The sequence below is a fragment of the Pseudochaenichthys georgianus genome, unplaced genomic scaffold, assembly GCF_902827115.2.
Source record: "Pseudochaenichthys georgianus unplaced genomic scaffold, fPseGeo1.2 scaffold_506_arrow_ctg1, whole genome shotgun sequence".
Lineage (NCBI taxonomy): Eukaryota > Metazoa > Chordata > Actinopteri > Perciformes > Channichthyidae > Pseudochaenichthys > Pseudochaenichthys georgianus.
The window spans coordinates 162,598-178,868 of record NW_027263067.1 but is presented as its reverse complement, the minus strand read 5'-3'; the positions used below and the strand labels follow the sequence as shown (position 1 = coordinate 178,868).

General features: G+C 43.6%; 2 protein-coding genes across 3 annotated transcripts; one reads left to right on the top strand and one right to left on the bottom strand.

Annotated features, from left to right (window-relative positions):
• The first annotated feature begins 1,124 nt into the window (after window positions 1–1,124).
• fbxo2 (F-box protein 2) lies at window positions 1,125–13,128 on the top strand. Of its 2 annotated transcripts, none has more exons than XM_034078887.1 (6): window positions 1,125–1,245; window positions 5,204–5,272; window positions 6,185–6,311; window positions 7,824–7,916; window positions 8,245–8,383; window positions 12,406–13,128. In XM_034078887.1, the coding sequence occupies exons 2-6, from the start codon at window positions 5,236–5,238 to the stop codon at window positions 12,538–12,540; spliced, it is 531 nt and encodes a 176-aa protein (XP_033934778.1). In that variant the 5' UTR covers window positions 1,125–1,245; window positions 5,204–5,235; the 3' UTR covers window positions 12,541–13,128. The 2 variants fall into 2 exon arrangements, with proteins under 2 accessions (XP_033934778.1, XP_033934777.1); XM_034078886.1 differs by having other exon boundaries at window positions 1,125–1,249.
• Window positions 13,129–14,227: 1,099 nt separating this feature from the next.
• On the bottom strand, window positions 14,228–15,920 carry svbp (small vasohibin binding protein). The gene is made up of 3 exons (XM_034078885.2): window positions 15,790–15,920; window positions 15,164–15,297; window positions 14,228–15,040 (listed from the first exon to the last, which is right to left on the bottom strand). The coding sequence occupies exons 2-3, from the start codon at window positions 15,275–15,277 to the stop codon at window positions 14,954–14,956; spliced, it is 201 nt and encodes a 66-aa protein (XP_033934776.1). The 5' UTR covers window positions 15,278–15,297; window positions 15,790–15,920; the 3' UTR covers window positions 14,228–14,953.
• Between the last annotated feature and the right edge of the window lie 351 nt (window positions 15,921–16,271).

Below are 16,271 nucleotides of genomic sequence, written 5' to 3'. Positions count from 1 at the left end.
TAGAGCTCCATTCAAACGTTTGTAAACTAGGTCAAATACAAAAAAGCACAAGCATTGAAATAAGCTTACATTACAAAAAGTACCAGTGCCTATCATGGATTGATGGATGGATGATTGGACGATTTATTAGCGTATTTTACCAGCTATAATAAAATAGCCTGTGTTCACGCAAAGCAATCATATATACGCTATTGTGAACATGTGTAGAAGAGACTTTCACTATTTCTTTATAATTTTATTTTGAGTAAGGTTTAGAGTAAAAATCAAATTTTACAAGCGCATATTCGTGAAATCCAACCTTAGATGTCCTCCGAAGTATTTTTAATTGTAGGAATGTATGAGATAATCGGGAAGTGAAGCCTATGCGGAAGTGCCACAGCATGCAGTTCACCAGGTGGCCTGTAGGGGGCTGGTTGCAGCAGGGAGCAATGTCCATAGACTCCCATGTTAAAATGCCCAGAAATAAACATGTTTATAGCCGGGCTCTCAAAACGAAACGATCTGTGTAGTTAGATAAGCCCCTTGTGGCAACTGTGAGGACGTGCATTTGTTCACAACTTATTTTTAAGCTATATGTATATGCTGTTTGTATTATTTAGAATTACTCAATCAATAGAGGGCGCTGCTGCTTCTTCTTCTTCTTCTTCTTTGGACATACTGAACAGGACTTTCCCACTGTGTTTCTCTGCGTCACTAACAGCACACTTGATGTGAAGCTTCCTGATGAAAAAGTGGGACTTGTCTGCAAAGATATTTAATTGTTGATTGGGGTTGGCGTGTGGCGCAGTGGAATAGTGCGCTGGTGTTGGGATCAGGGGGTCACAGGTTCAAACCCCACTGTAGTCAGCATGTCGTTGTGCCCCAGTATTGAGTATGAAAGTCGCTTTGGATAAAAGCGTCTAACAAGGAACATGTAATGTAATGTCTACAGAATACAACGTTAGTAGAGTTCAAGGCCTGCATGTGTCCTTTAGAAAGAAGAGCACTGAGGGTTTTATGTTTGCTCTCATTTGTGCTGAGTGTGAGCATGTTTGGTTCTGCTGGATGGATGCTTTCCCTAACCTGCAGAGGGTTGTGTGTCTCTCCCTCCCCCTCTCTCTCACTGTGTGTGTGTGTGTGTGTGTGTGTGTGTGTGTGTTCCCTGGCTATAAAGGCCTCACAGTGACGAGGGGGCCTCTGCAAAGGAGCTCAAGTGCAAGTGAGAAAGCGAGACGAAGGACAGAGAAGACTGCAGTTCCTCTCGCTGTGGGTGAGCCTTTTTGTTTTCACACGGAGCAGAATAGGTTTATTTACAGTGGATCCTGAGAGTATGTTTGCATGTGCTGCGTATTGTTATCCTCCAGTGTGAAGTCTGCAGCCAGGGAACGTGACTCGGCTGCTTTTGCTTGGTGCCTCAGCGAGTCATGTTATAATGCAAACAAGCAGCTGGGATATGGTGGATGTTACTCCGATGAATACCTCCATGGCGTTTCCTTTAAACATGTCCCAAACAGCTTTTGTTATATCGGTTATTGTTTGTGTTGTGACCTTATATAAAGCCTTTGGGTGTGTCTTTTTGAAAGTACACAAATAGTCTTTGCATTGACAGTAATTTGACGAGTAACCTCAGAAATGTTTTCTGATCTGATGAACAGAACACTGAGGGTATAGTTAAAACAAAATGGTCGGATCATTGCCAGAGTTGGGAGGGTAATGACTTGCAACCTGATCTGAGTATCAACATATAAACAATGTAACCTGATTACTTTCTTTTGGATTAGCTCAATATTAAATGCAGTGCAGATACATACAAGGGAAAGGGAATATCGATACGATGATCTTTACTTCCGGGTATTATGTAAGGAACCAAGATATTTAGGATGAAAGATGTGTCCTCTGTTCAGAGATGTTATTGATGTATTGAACCAAAGAAAGTGGAACCCATAAAGCTGGTTCAGGCAGTAGAAGTATTCACACTTAAAGTATTGTCCTACAGAACAGAACAGCTCACAGAGAAGAGAGAACATCTGATCCCTTACATCACACACTATGTTCTGTTTAGGTTTTACTAACAAGGTTCAAGATGCAAAGGTTTTAATGCCAGATAAGCTGCAGTGTAGAAATGGCAATGAAAATATTCTGACCCGACCTCCTCCAACGATGCAACATACAAAAATACAAATAAAAAATGGTGCACGAAGTCTAGATACGGTTAAACTAAATACGGTTTGTTACGGTGATAGTACATTTTAATTGTAACATTGTAACCCTGCTAGTAAACCCCAATGTTTCGCAACATAACAGTAATCTGATTACTCTTTTTTTATGTATCTCCCGGGGAATCCTTTTGTATCCTGATTACATATTCCTGTTACTTGTTATGCATTTCTCTTGAAGCCAGTAAGTAACACTTAGGACCTCCTCAGCCGCAAAACAGCTCCTTAACCTCCTGCTGTCCACAGTTGCTACGGCAACACACGACCCCGGGTTGTTTTCCTGCTGACTGGTGTGTGTTTGATGACGGGTTGATCCTCTGTGATTCCTGCTATTCAGCATGTGCACCGAGAGGCTTTGGCCACTTGTTGAGCAGTGAGTCAGCAGAACAGGTTTAGTGTTCCACTTCTGTGGAGGTGACCCGGCCTGCATGGGCTTTCACAGTTAACCCTTTCAATGCTTTTCAAACACCGTGTGTCAGTAAATACATGTGTGTCAACATTCATATTCTTTCGTTTCTTTTGCCTTTAGCATCAGACAACCCTTGCATGTGTTGTGTGTTTGGGACATTGATAATTGAGATTAAAGGGCTTTATTACCATATAATAATAATAATAATAATGCATTTATTTTATATACGCGCCTTTCAAGGCTCTCAAGGTACAAGGTACAGACACATAAAAACAAGATATTGTAGTGCCGAGAGATATGGAGTCAGAGGCGGTGCATCGAAGGTGCAAAGGGGAACTTTAATTACAAGCTGCAAAGGACATGTTGTCGGGTCGCAGCCCGGGTCGACAAGAGACAGAGCCAAGAGGGCACACCTATTTATAGGTAACTCATAACATGTCCGTGTGGGAACAATAACCGCAACTGTAGTTCCAGGTTTGAATTATGACCCAGCGGTTAAATAGGTAGTCACCACAATATACACAATACATAACACTGGGGGCCTATGCTACGAACCTGGTTCAACCTAACCTGGATGTGTTTGAGTTAGCCGGTTGGCCTAATCCAAAACATACGCGCTCTCGCTAAACGGTCCTACGACGCTGGTTATCAAGTGGATCGCTCAAGCCAGCCGTGTCCTCTCTAGTTAGGTGCGCGTTCACATGAAAGGGGTGGTATCTGGAGCATTCGACCAATCACACACATGGAGAAGCGCACTGACAGCGCAGCGTCATACTTCCTGAATGAAAAGTGAACTTTAATACTAGTCAAAAATGAAGAAGTTAAACTTTAAACATCCATGACTTAAACACTTTATCCAGGATCAAAGCCTCAGAGCTGCACCTGCAAGGTGAACACAGCTGGAACAGAACAAGTGTTTGAATGCGTACATTAACAGGTTTATGATATCACTGCCTCCTCTAAAACACGATCTGACTTCAATTACATTTGTCTCGAGTGTTTCGTCAACTTATGTGTTGCTTAAAATAATACTTCTGCATACAGTATGTGACGCTGTGAGTGCTGCACGGCCAGACACGGCTCAGCTGACTCAGATGAGGAGATATATGATACATTATGAAGTGATATGCCGCGGACTGTACTTAATGTACTCTGATCCGGTTACTTATGTTGTGGCCGATATTTAAGTAAGCTTTCTTAACGCTAATGTTATAATAGTCAGATTGCTCTGAAGATGGAGGTGATATTCTATTCATGTTCACGTTCACACAGTCGGTGATTCTTGCCGGCCGTCTTTCCTGCAATGGCAGTTTTCCTGTATTTCCTTTCTCCTGTAATATGACTTGATCGCTTTAAACTCCGCACACTGAGCTCTGATTGGTCAGCAGGCGGTGCTTTCACTGAGTTGAGCTCTTAGCCTGCAACCTAACCTGGTCCCGACCAGGTTAGCTGCTTAGCATATATTACCATGGAGATCTAGCCTGCTAAAAAGAGAACCAGCTTCGGATGACCGGAAAGCCGGAGTTTTCCCTGAATTTAGCCGGCTAAGCGAAAATCCTGCTTCGCAGTATACCCCCCAGCACAAGAGACATAAACAAGACAATGCAGTATCAATCAAATAACCAAACAGAGGATGTGTGATGGATAATGACCAGGCTGGATAGGCGAGTGTGAAGAGACGTGTTTTGAGACGTGATTTGAAAATGGGGAGAGAGTCAGTGTTGCGGATGTCAGGTGGGAGAGAGTTCCAGAGGCGGGGCGCAGAGCGGCTGAAGGCTCGAGACCCCATGGTGGTTAGGCGGAAGGGGGGCGCAGAGCGGCTGAAGGCTCGAGACCCCATGGTGGTTAGGCGGAAGGGGGGTGCAGAGCGGCTGAAGGCTCGAGACCCCATGGTGGTTAGGCGGAAGGGGGGTGCAGTGAGGCTGAAGGCTCGAGACCCCATGGTGGTTAGGCGGAAGGGGGGTGCAGGGAGGCTGAGAGTGCGGATGGGTGTGTTGATGTGCAGGAGGTGGGAGAGGTGCAGAGGAGTGAGGTTATGGATGGATAGTTGCAATAGTAGGTGCACAATAGTTACAGTGTGTGCTCCTCCGACAGGCAACATACAATACTCTAAACACGAGGAGAGAAAAAGGACACGAAATAACAACAAAGTATTGTGAAAGTAGAATAATAGTGCGGGTAATTTGCAGGAATAAAACAAAAAAAGTGTTAATTGACTCTAAAGCAGTCGACTGAGACATTCATATTCAAGATTCAAAAGCTTTATTGGCAAATGCTACTCCAAAAATGCAACATACAATATAGCATTCACAAATAGGGCAATTGTCATAATGGTGCGAGTACGTTTCAGGACTAAGACACATATACACGTGCATAGAAAGTAGAATAAGTAATGTCAAATGAAATACTGTACAGTAGAACAAACATACTTTAATAAATAACACATACAGATGAACTGTGTATTGTAAACAGAGGTAAGCAGTCTAATGTATGCGTACAGGATGCAGATGCATTTGGAATAAAGCTGCATCCTGAGGATTGTCCGCCCATTAGAAACCGCAGTGGAGACACTTATTGATTTGATGTCTTGTTTCTTCAGCCCCGCCTCCTCCTCCTGTTCAAGCTGCAGTCATGGCCAAAAACCTGCTGAAGAACCCCAGTGGGGAAGGTGAGTGGCCATTTTCTTCTTCACAGGAGACAGATCTACAACCAAGTTATACGTCGGAAGTGATGAGTGTCTTTCAAGAGTAACAACTTTGATAATGAATACTGACTGGTTTGTTTGGAAAATGAACGTTTTATTAACCTCTCGACTTCTGTTAAAGAGCTATTTCTATTGAGAGCTTTTCATTGAAAAGTACAAGCATTCAAATGTATGTAGGATTGATTGACTGATTGATCGATGGATGGATTGATTAATTGCGTTATCTATTTTTTGACTGATTATTTGATGCCTTGATGGGTGGGTGGGTAGATAGATACTTTATTGATCCCAATTTGGGAAATGTTTGCGTTGCAGCAGCATAAAAACAAGGCAATGTATACGAGAAATTAAAGGTGGGGTAGGTAAGTTTCAGAAACCGGCTCGAGATACACTTTTTGTTATATTCCATGGAATGCTCTTAACATCCCGATAGCAATGAATATCTGAAGTGCTTTGACAAAAAATCCATAAAAAATGTCATCTGTAGAAGCCGTGATACTGTAAAAAGTACAACCAATCCAATGAGGGGCACGAGATAAGTTTGTGCCCCGATGGAAGGCTGACAGGCAGGTACGCCAGTAGATTGGATTCTACAGATTAATTTTTTTTATGGATTTTTTGTCAAAGCACTTCAGATATTCATTGCTATCGGGATGTTAAGAGCATTCCATGGAATATAACAACAAGTGTTAATCTCGAGCCGATTTCTGAAATGTACCTACCCCACCTTTAAGACACTACAAATAAACAGTCCAAACTATTTCTGAAATAGAAATAAAATAGCATTAGAAAGTTGAGTAAAAAAATAATGGATGGGTTGATTTCTGTTGAGAGTGTCTGCTCTTGGAATTGAACATCTGTGCATTTCCCTCCCAGAGCTTCTGGACTTCTGGGAGCTGACGGAGAACGGCGGGAGTCAGTGGAAAGTGGAGGAGATGCCGGGAGACTGCGGCTCCGACTGCGGCCTCGACGGAGTGACCAAATACTTTGCGACCTCCTTTGAGTGAGTGTGTATTACTGTGTGTATGGTCATGTTTAAATACTGATAATTCAATACATCGCTCAACACCTGCCTGTATTGTGTTGTGTTCATTTGTTGTAACTTTGTTCATGTTGCCAGTAGCGTGGCGTGGGGAAAAAACTAGGGGAAGCCAATAAAACGTCCTTTATTTTGGGTCGGGGGTGTGGTGGTCAATGTAACGTAACCAGATGAGTGATTACAGCACCCGGTATCATTTCACACACATTTGTATCATACAGATGCAGGACTTACACACGCCTGTTATCTAACCGACAGGTCCGCACGCCCTCTCCAGCCCAAACTCTAATAAGCATTCATTCACAAACTAGATCAGGAGACCTTTAACGTTTTACGTCCGACTCTCTCCTTTGTTCCTCGCTCTTCACAGCTCCAGTTTGGGCATTGGCCTGTCATCAGATTGTATTTGTTGTTGCTGCTGTAGCGGAAGTTTAGTACAATTATTTTTGATTAAATACTGCAAATCTCCACCCTCCATAATTGCACTTGCTTCAGTTGCTTGCTACTTTCTAACGGCGGTGAGAGTGGTGCAGTGACGCTATCTATCTTCTATCGATTCGATTTATGATTCGAAAATTATAAAAGTAGGGTAGACGTGTGGATATTATCCGACTGAACAAAACGTGCATTTATCTAACAGGTTCGTTTTCCACTGACCTTATTTCCAGCTATTTTCCTAAATCCTATGGAGAAATCCCATTGCTTTCTGTCGAGGGAAACCGAGAGCAGCTTACTTCCGGGTTTTAGGACGCGTCACTGCACCACTAAGTTGATGCGATTTGATTGGATTGTGAGGCAAGGGAAGCCAGCCGCCTCTTGCTTCCCTTGGCACGGCCTTGACTAATCACAGGTTGGCAGGGGCATGACGTGAGCCTTATTGGTCAATCCCTCCTTTTTTTTTCACCAAGGGAAGCCAATTTCGGCTGGCCTCCTCTCGCAACAGAGAGTGCAATCTACTGTTTCACCATAACACCTAGAGGGGCGCTGTTTCACTCTTTGTAAAATACTCAATGAGAATGGGGGAGAGACGGGCCGGCAGCAACACACAACACAGAATTTCCGAAACTAAACAAAGTGTTTTTATTTATTTATTAAAATTATAACTACAATCCGAAAAAACAGGGGAAGCCTGGCTTCCCTTGGCCTCCAGGAGAAAACGCCACTGCATGTTGCCCTCTTGGCCAGGTCGCTCTTGAAAAAGAGATTTGAATCTCATCGAGACTTTTACCTGGTTGAATAAAGGATATATACAAATAAAAAAACACATCTTTACTCTCTCTATTGATAGCCTTACAGTATGTGGACGTACTGTGTTTATAAGCTGCATTTGTTATTATCTGCTTTAAAAGGAGGACACAAAACCACTTCGGAACTATGACCCCAAAGATTCTGATATAAGTCATATCTACAAATGTATATGTATGTAAGATAACCCAAGGTACAATCTTCCTGTTTCTTAAAATCTGTGTTTCCTAGGCTGTGTCTGAAGAGGCAGGTGATCGACTTGTTGGCGGAGGATTACTCCAGCGAGCAGTTGGACGCTCAGCCTCCCGTCACCGTGGAAGACTGGTAAGAAAGAGTGGGGTGATGCTCTTCACACACCTTCTGTAAGTGTATCCCTGGTCCCCGGCTTCAGCTTCAGCCTCAGGATCCACGTGTCTGTGGTCCTCTCAGAAGGGAAGGAGTCATCACATACAGAGACTAGTTCCTGAGCAGTGTCCTTCACATGCTGATGTCCAAGAGAGGGAGTCACACAGTCACAAGATGGAGGAACAGAAAGCAGTATTCAATGTTTACTTCAGTTGGGATACCTTTGTTATCAAGTTGCTCTCATGCTGGAAGAGGACATTGAGTATTTCCCACCAGTAAGTCACTGATAGTCCGGGTGTTTCTGCAGGTACTGTGGGAGGTCGGACTGCGGCTGCACGTACCAGATGACCGTGACTCTGCTGGATGAGAACCAGGAGGTCATCGAGGAGTTCAAACCTGATCCGGTGACCCATGACCCCGACAGTGACGAATGCTGCTGGAAGCAGGTACACAGGGAGGAGGGGGATCTGTAGTGCAGCAGAGGTGGGAAGTAGTGGAGTCCAAATACTTTGTTACTGTACTTAAGTAAATTTTTCTGGTATCAGTACTTTACTCCACTACTTATTTTTCTGACTTTTTACTTTGACTTCTTACATGTTGAACACAAATACCTGTACTTTCTACTTCTTACATGTTGAACTCAAATACCTGTACTTTCTACTTCTTACATGTTGAACTCAAATACCTGTACTTTCTACTTCTTACATGTTGAACTCAAATACCTGTACTTTCTACTTCTTACATGTTGAACTCAAATACCTGTACTTTCTACTTCTCACATGTTGAACTCAAATACCTGTACTTTCTACTTCTCACATGTTGAACTCAAATACCTGTACTTTCTACTTCTTACATGTTGAACTCAAATACCTGTACTTTCTACTTCTCACATGTTGAACTCAAATACCTGTACTTTCTACTTCTCACATGTTGAACTCAAATACCTGTACTTTCTACTTCTCACATGTTGAACTCAAATACCTGTACTTTCTACTTCTTACATGTTGAACTCAAATACCTGTACTTTCTACTTCTTACATGTTGAACTCAAATACCTGTACTTTCTACTTCTTACATGTTGAACTCAAATACCTGTACTTTCTACTTCTCACATGTTGAACTCAAATACCTGTACTTTCTACTTCTCACATGTTGAACTCAAATACCTGTACTTTCTACTTCTCACATGTTGAACTCAAATACCTGTACTTTCTACTTCTTACATGTTGAACACAAATACCTGTACTTTCTACTTCTTACATGTTGAACTCAAATACCTGTACTTTCTACTTCTCACATGTTGAACTCAAATACCTGTACTTTCTACTTCTCTCATTTCCCAAACAGCTGGTTCCTTTAGTCTGAATGTGTGTTGGTGCGTGGTCATTATTCTTTAGAGTCACTGCGTGCCTATTGATTGGAACACGATCCGTGTATCCATCACTTCCTGGTCTTCTCTAAAGAAGAGGGACCAATGGAAACGTTGTCATGTTGCCGTTGTTCAGCATGGCAACATTCATTAGCTAACAATGACATTATTGTTCTATTAATATAAAGGGAGGTCAGGTACTCTTTAAAGCAGCTGCTAGCTATGGGTACTTTTTACTGAAGTACACTTCAAAGCCTCTTTACTTCTACTTGAGTAAAGGATGTGTGTACTTTTGCCCTCTCTGGCATACAGCAGAGGAACTCAGGTCGCAGAGGATCCCAATCATTACTCACAGTTCGGTTTGAAACACATTGTCGATGGTAATGTTCATTCTGAAGAGTTGTATTTCATTCATCTGTCTCTTTCGGATGATTCTATAAGTACAAGGCCATGTCATAAAATGTGTCGTGCATGCATTTCGACCGGATAGAGTTGTCTGTAAACTCATCAGAAAAGACATGGCGCTGTTCGCTAACACTACAGCTTGCGATGAGATATAATGAGGTTGTGTTTTTGGATATCGCTTTTTATAGATCCAAACAGTGTTGTCTTTTCCAGGAAACGTTGCCACGGAAACCCAGTTCATAGTACTAGAAATGCAGAAGCTTTACGGCATTACGTTTTGTTAAATTAGATCTGCTCATCGACCTTGACCTCATCCTGTATTGGACCTGGTCGACTGATTTCCTCTTTTCAAAGTCAACTTTATAGTCAACCTTTCAGTTTGTGTGTACAGACAGAGATCGAAATACCGTTTCCCACAATCCCGAAAACAAATATAAAAATATGTATGCAAATATGTATAATGCATTAACCTCACCACCTTCAAAAAACTCACCTCTTCAATCTGGCTTTTAATGTATGATTGTTTTTGTATTATTTGACTTTAACTTTAACTATATATTTATTTGTTGTTCCTTCCTTTTCTTTTCCCTTCACTATATCTGTAAAGCGTCTTTGAGCACCTGTAAAAGCGCTAACAAATTAAATCTATTATTATTATTATTATCACTTCAATATCTTTGAGAATGTACAGCACTGCTCGACATAGCAGCAAAAGTGTCTGGTGCTGGATGTGTGCCGCTGCCAAACTATCGATGTCTGCCATCACAGGGATCTGTCACGGGACCGTTTGGAACTTGCTGAAGCGACTGATGCTGCTTTTCTCTCTCCCCCACACAAGTCTGTCTCACCGTGTGTTTCTCTCCCCCCCACACAAGTCTGTCTCACCGTGTGTTTCTCTCTCCCCCACACAAGTCTGTCTCACCGTGTGTTTCTCTCCCCCCCACACAAGTCTGTCTCACCGTGTGTTTCTCTCCCCCACACAAGTCTGTCTCACCGTGTGTTTCTCTCTCCCACACAAGTCTGTCTCACCGTGTGTTTCTCTCTCCCCCCCACAAGTCTGTCTCACCGTGTGTTTCTCTCTCCCCCCCCACACAAGTCTGTCTCACCGTATGTTTCTCTCCCCCCACCCACAAGTCTGTCTCACCGTGTGTTTCTCTCTCCCCCACACAAGTCTGTCTCACCGTGTGTTTCTCTCCCCCCCACACAAGTCTGTCTCACCGTGTGTTCCTCTCTCCCCCACACACAAGTCTGTCTCACCGTGTGTTTCTCTCCCCCACACAAGTCTGTCTCACCGTGTGTTTCTCTCCCCCACACAAGTCTGTCTCACCGTGTGTTTCTCTCCCCCACACACAAGTCTGTCTCACCGTGTGTTCCTCTCTCCCCCACACACAAGTCTGTCTCACCGTGTGTTTCTCTCCCCCACACAAGTCTGTCTCACCGTGTGTTTCTCTCTCCCCCACACAAGTCTGTCTCACCGTGTGTTTCTCTCTCCCCCCCACAAGTCTGTCTCACAGTGTGTTTCTCTCTCCCACACAAGTCTGTCTCACCGTGTGTTTCTCTCTCCCCCACACAAGTCTGTCTCACCGTGTGTTTCTCTCTCCCCCACACAAGTCTGTCTCACCGTGTGTTTCTCTCCCCCACACAAGTCTGTCTCACCGTGTGTTTCTCTCCCACACACAAGTCTGTCTCACCGTGTGTTTCTCTCCCCCACACAAGTCTGTCTCACAGTGTGTTTCTCTCCCCCACACAAGTCTGTCTCACCGTGTGTTTCTCTCTCCCCCACACAAGTCTGTCTCACCGTGTGTTCCTCTCCCCCACACAAGTCTGTCTCACCGTGTGTTTCTCTCTCCCCCACACAAGTCTGTCTCACCGTGTGTTTCTCTCTCCCCCACACAAGTCTGTCTCACCGTGTGTTTCTCTCCCCCCCACACAAGTCTGTCTCACAGTGTGTTTCTCTCCCCCACACAAGTCTGTCTCACCGTGTGTTTCTCTCCCCCACACAAATCTGTCTCACAGTGTGTTTCTCTCCCCCACACAAGTCTGTCTCACAGTGTGTTTCTCTCCCCCACACAAGTCTGTCTCACCGTGTGTTCCTCTCTCCCACACAAGTCTGTCTCACCGTGTGTTTCTCTCCCCCACACACAAGTCTGTCTCACCGTGTGTTCCTCTCTCCCCCACACACAAGTCTGTCTCACCGTGTGTTTCTCTCTCCCCCACACAAGTCTGTCTCACAGTGTGTTTCTCTCCCCCCCACACAAGTCTGTCTCACAGTGTGTTTCTCTCTCCCACACAAGTCTGTCTCACCGTGTGTTTCTCTCTCCCCCACACAAGTCTGTCTCACAGTGTGTTTCTCTCCCCCCCACACAAGTCTGTCTCACAGTGTGTTTCTCTCTCCCACACAAGTCTGTCTCACCGTGTGTTTCTCTCCCCCACACAAGTCTGTCTCACAGTGTGTTTCTCTCCCCCCCACACAAGTCTGTCTCACAGTGTGTTTCTCTCTCCCACACAAGTCTGTCTCACCGTGTGTTTCTCTCTCCCCCACACAAGTCTGTCTCACCGTGTGTTTCTCTCCCCCACACAAGTCTGTCTCACCGTGTGTTTCTCTCCCCCCCACACAAGTCCGTCTCACCGTGTGTTTCTCTCCCCCACACACAAGTCCGTCTCACCGTGTGTTCCTCTCTCTCTGAACTCCAGGTCAACCACACGTTCTCTGAGTACGGCCCTGGGTTGCGTTTCATCACCTTCGAACACGGAGGACAGGACACAAAGTTCTGGGACGGATGGTTCGGAGTCCGAGTCACTGGCAGCTCTGTGACCGTGGAGGTCTGAAGGAGGGGGGGAGTGAACGAGGAGAAGGGAACCAAGTCGTTGGAACACCGGAAGGTAACGGAGGACAGGAGTCATATAAGGACTCCAGGGAGGTTCCTAGGTGTCAATAGGACCAGCTTCGCCTTGTGCTAACACCTCGCTCTTAATGCTGTTATAACAAACTGCTGCTATGAAGACTGCACTAACACAGGAAACACCGTCATGGTGGCACAGCAGCTTTACTAACCTTAAGATATTAAAATGACTGCTTGCAACACAGACATTGTTATGGTCTGTGAACTACTACCTCTGCACAGTGACTTACTTTAGTGTTAACCTACACCATGTGTTCGGTGGATAGAGGTGTAAACGATCAAGAGATCCATTTCAAATGGGACTCTGAAATAAAATCTTAACTAAATAATTACTGTGTTGTCCGTTTGACTGTTAGATTAAAGATGCTATCCGCTAAGAGTCCCTTTTGTTCGTCCCAATAATGATTGCATTTTGACTGTGGATGTGAAATGGATTGACGTGTGGTCACGGTTTGTCCTCAATGGTAATAAAACGGACCCGAGGCGTTTCAAAATGTGGGGCTGAGGAAATGAAGACTGGCATTCCTTGTTGTTTCTTTCTTGCAAGCAGCAGTTGTAGTTTTTGCACGTATTGTAAGTCGCTTTGGATAAAAGCGTCAGCTAAATGAAATGCAATGTCGGGGGACGTTCATACTCAAGTACTATGCTTAATACCATTTCTATATACATGTACTTGAGGATTTTTATTTTACTTGGGAAATCTTGTATTCTCAATTAATGTCCGAGTACCTCAACTTGAGCTCAGTTATTAAGCTTGAGTACGTAAAAGGTTGTTTGTCACCAGACTCCTGACTTCATCTAAAGTAGATAAACTAGCTCCGGTTAGCTCAGCCGCAACATTAAAATATGTGATGGAGAAATACTTTGACTCTCCTTAAGTAAATGGACTGTACTTATATAGCGCTTTATCCAGTCTTTAAGACCCCTCAAAGCGCTTTACTTTCTACATGTCGTTCACCCATTCATACTGAGCAGTGTATTAGGACATGCACTAACATACATGCACATTCACACACCGTTGGCCATCGGGAGCAACTCAGGGTTAAGTGTCTTGCTCAAGGATACATCGACATGTTGACTGCATGGGCTGGGATCGAACCCACAACCTTCTGGTGGAAAGACGACCGCAGCCACAGTCGCCCTTGTAATAGTAAGTAATACTGTTGATACTGTATACTCCTTTGCAAATGATATTTAAAATGTGACTATAAGTACAAAAGTATCTTGAATCGGCAGCCAGTGCAGAAATAGACATATAGAATGAGGGGCTTTTCAAAATAGCATATGACTATTCGATGTATACCGAGTGTGAGGCGGACATGTCGTTGTGTGTTCTGCGGGATGGATTCTGTGAACCCAAGAAATGCTCGGACGTATAAAAGATTAGCAAGATGTTCCGTTGAGATAACAGCGTGCAGAATTAGCTTCCAAACTGCGTTCAAAGCTCACAGCGGGATGTGAGTGACCGGGCTTATATGTGCCTGGATAGGGAGAAACTGCATGAAGACCAGGGCCCAGCTATCAAGACTTAAGGTATGACATGCAGCAACACACATTCCCTTCTGTCGGGCTTTGGTAACTGGATAATATACAGAATAAAATAGAAACACACGTTTAAAAAACACTTTTATTCTCATTCAATCCAAAGTCAATTGAAGGTGGGAGACATAGTCTGTAATATACACATTTCAGTCATCAGACATGCAGCCAAACATGCACAGGAAGAGATTCAAAGTGAGCACCATCAACGCTGGCGTACTGAGGGCACTGTGTATGTTAAAGCTACATTTCACTGAAAACAACGTCGTGTTCTGCTGTTGGGACTCCGAAGCACACGGGATGGTTCTCAGGGAGAACTGCTATTTCAAGAAGCTTTATTTCCAAATGAGGATAACCTCTAGTGATTGACGGCTGATACCGAAGCTCGCTTTCAGGTGCGCTTTTCAACTAAAGGATCGCTAACCCGCGTAATAACGTTTGCATCTGGGTCAATTCTACTTCAAAATCTCAAAGCGTGTAAATCAGAAGTATTGATCAAAAAGGACGCTCAGTAGACACATTTAAGATACGTTGATATTTAAGCAAAGGAAATGTTGTGGACTTGATGTGTCTTGAAAAGAAGCAGCTTTCATTTACATTGTCTGGGGGTTTTTTAGGACACATTTACCTACAACACCTTCTACAATCGGATCGGTTGATTATCCAAGTTACAAAATCAAGAATTTGAGTTAGTAGGAGGTCAAAGATTGTCTAATTGAACGTTAACGTGTGTGATTGTATGACATTAGTATGGTCGTGTTGCATGGTAACAGCTCCTGGTCCATGTGAAGCGTAAGGCCTCATTCTCCTTGTGTCTGCATCTGTTTACAAAAGGCCTCAAACTGCTGCTGTTCCAACTCCGTCATCACTTTGTTCAGGGCATAAATCTGTAAATAAAGAAGGGAGGACAGTCGACACGGATGGTTCCACAGGAGCGAGACGTACTGTGACGTACAATACATTTAGCAGAGCACTAGAGAGTCTATGGCAGGTTCATATGTGGGAGTTACCTCTGCTCTCTGCCGCTGTTTGAGCTCTTGCTGAGCAGACTTCTGCTTGGCTCGGTCTCCTCGGGTCGGGGTGGAGTTCAGCTTCTGCTTGTCTTTACGGCAGGCAGGCTCCATGGCAACAGTCTCCAAGCAACCTGTGAAGTTTAAAGGTAAGAAGATGCGTCACATGTCTGACAGAACCTGAGTTAAAAGTCTTAAATACAAAGTTTGAGATATGTTTCAGTATCCCGACATAAACCAACGACTTGAATTTGATATAAACTTACATAATATTGTCAGCAAACAGCAACCTTAAACGTAGCAACGGACGGTAGTTTGGTGTACGTTAACGGTCGTTTTGTACGTGTTGAATAGAAGACTGACAGTTGATAATATGTTGTATACCGTGTTCTACACTGTCCATACTCATTAGATAATGTTTTATTTTCATATGCCTGCATAACTTGCAGGACATTTAAGCTAACATGCCATTCATTTAAACATAAACCATTAATAAACTCACAAAGCCAACGTTAGCTGTTTTCCCAGTTAGCTAATGTTAGCTTGATAGCGGTTGTTTACCTTTTTTTATACTAACATTCCAACCAGCTATAACATATGTATGTTCCAGTTACTGTTGCACTTACCTGTCGAGTAAAAAGGCGTCAAACAGTGATGTAATGTTGATAAACGTTCAGTTAGCCGGTCTGTTGGCTGTAGCTGTTAGCCGATCCAACAGCTGTTCCCGGGGTGTCACCGATAAACAAACCCGAGTTCGAAGCTTTCGTGCGAGTGAAGCTTTCGTTCGAAGGTTCCGGCTGTTTCACAAAAGTTCCGGTTTACGCTGAATTAAAAACAATGCACTGCTCATTACAACAATCCAGTGCCCTTCTCCTAGGAATAATATACGAATACAATTTAGAAGGGACACATATAAACAAGAAGGATTAATAGTGGATATCACGCTATATTTATTTTCTCCCCCTGTGCTAAATTTCATAATTGGAGGAACTCTCAGGTTACTGACATTTGATACAGAGATGCATTAAAACAAATATGATATAGTTCTATATGTTGTGTCATAACGAACATATTGCTTTGGATATTAACCATTGGATCCAAATGTCCA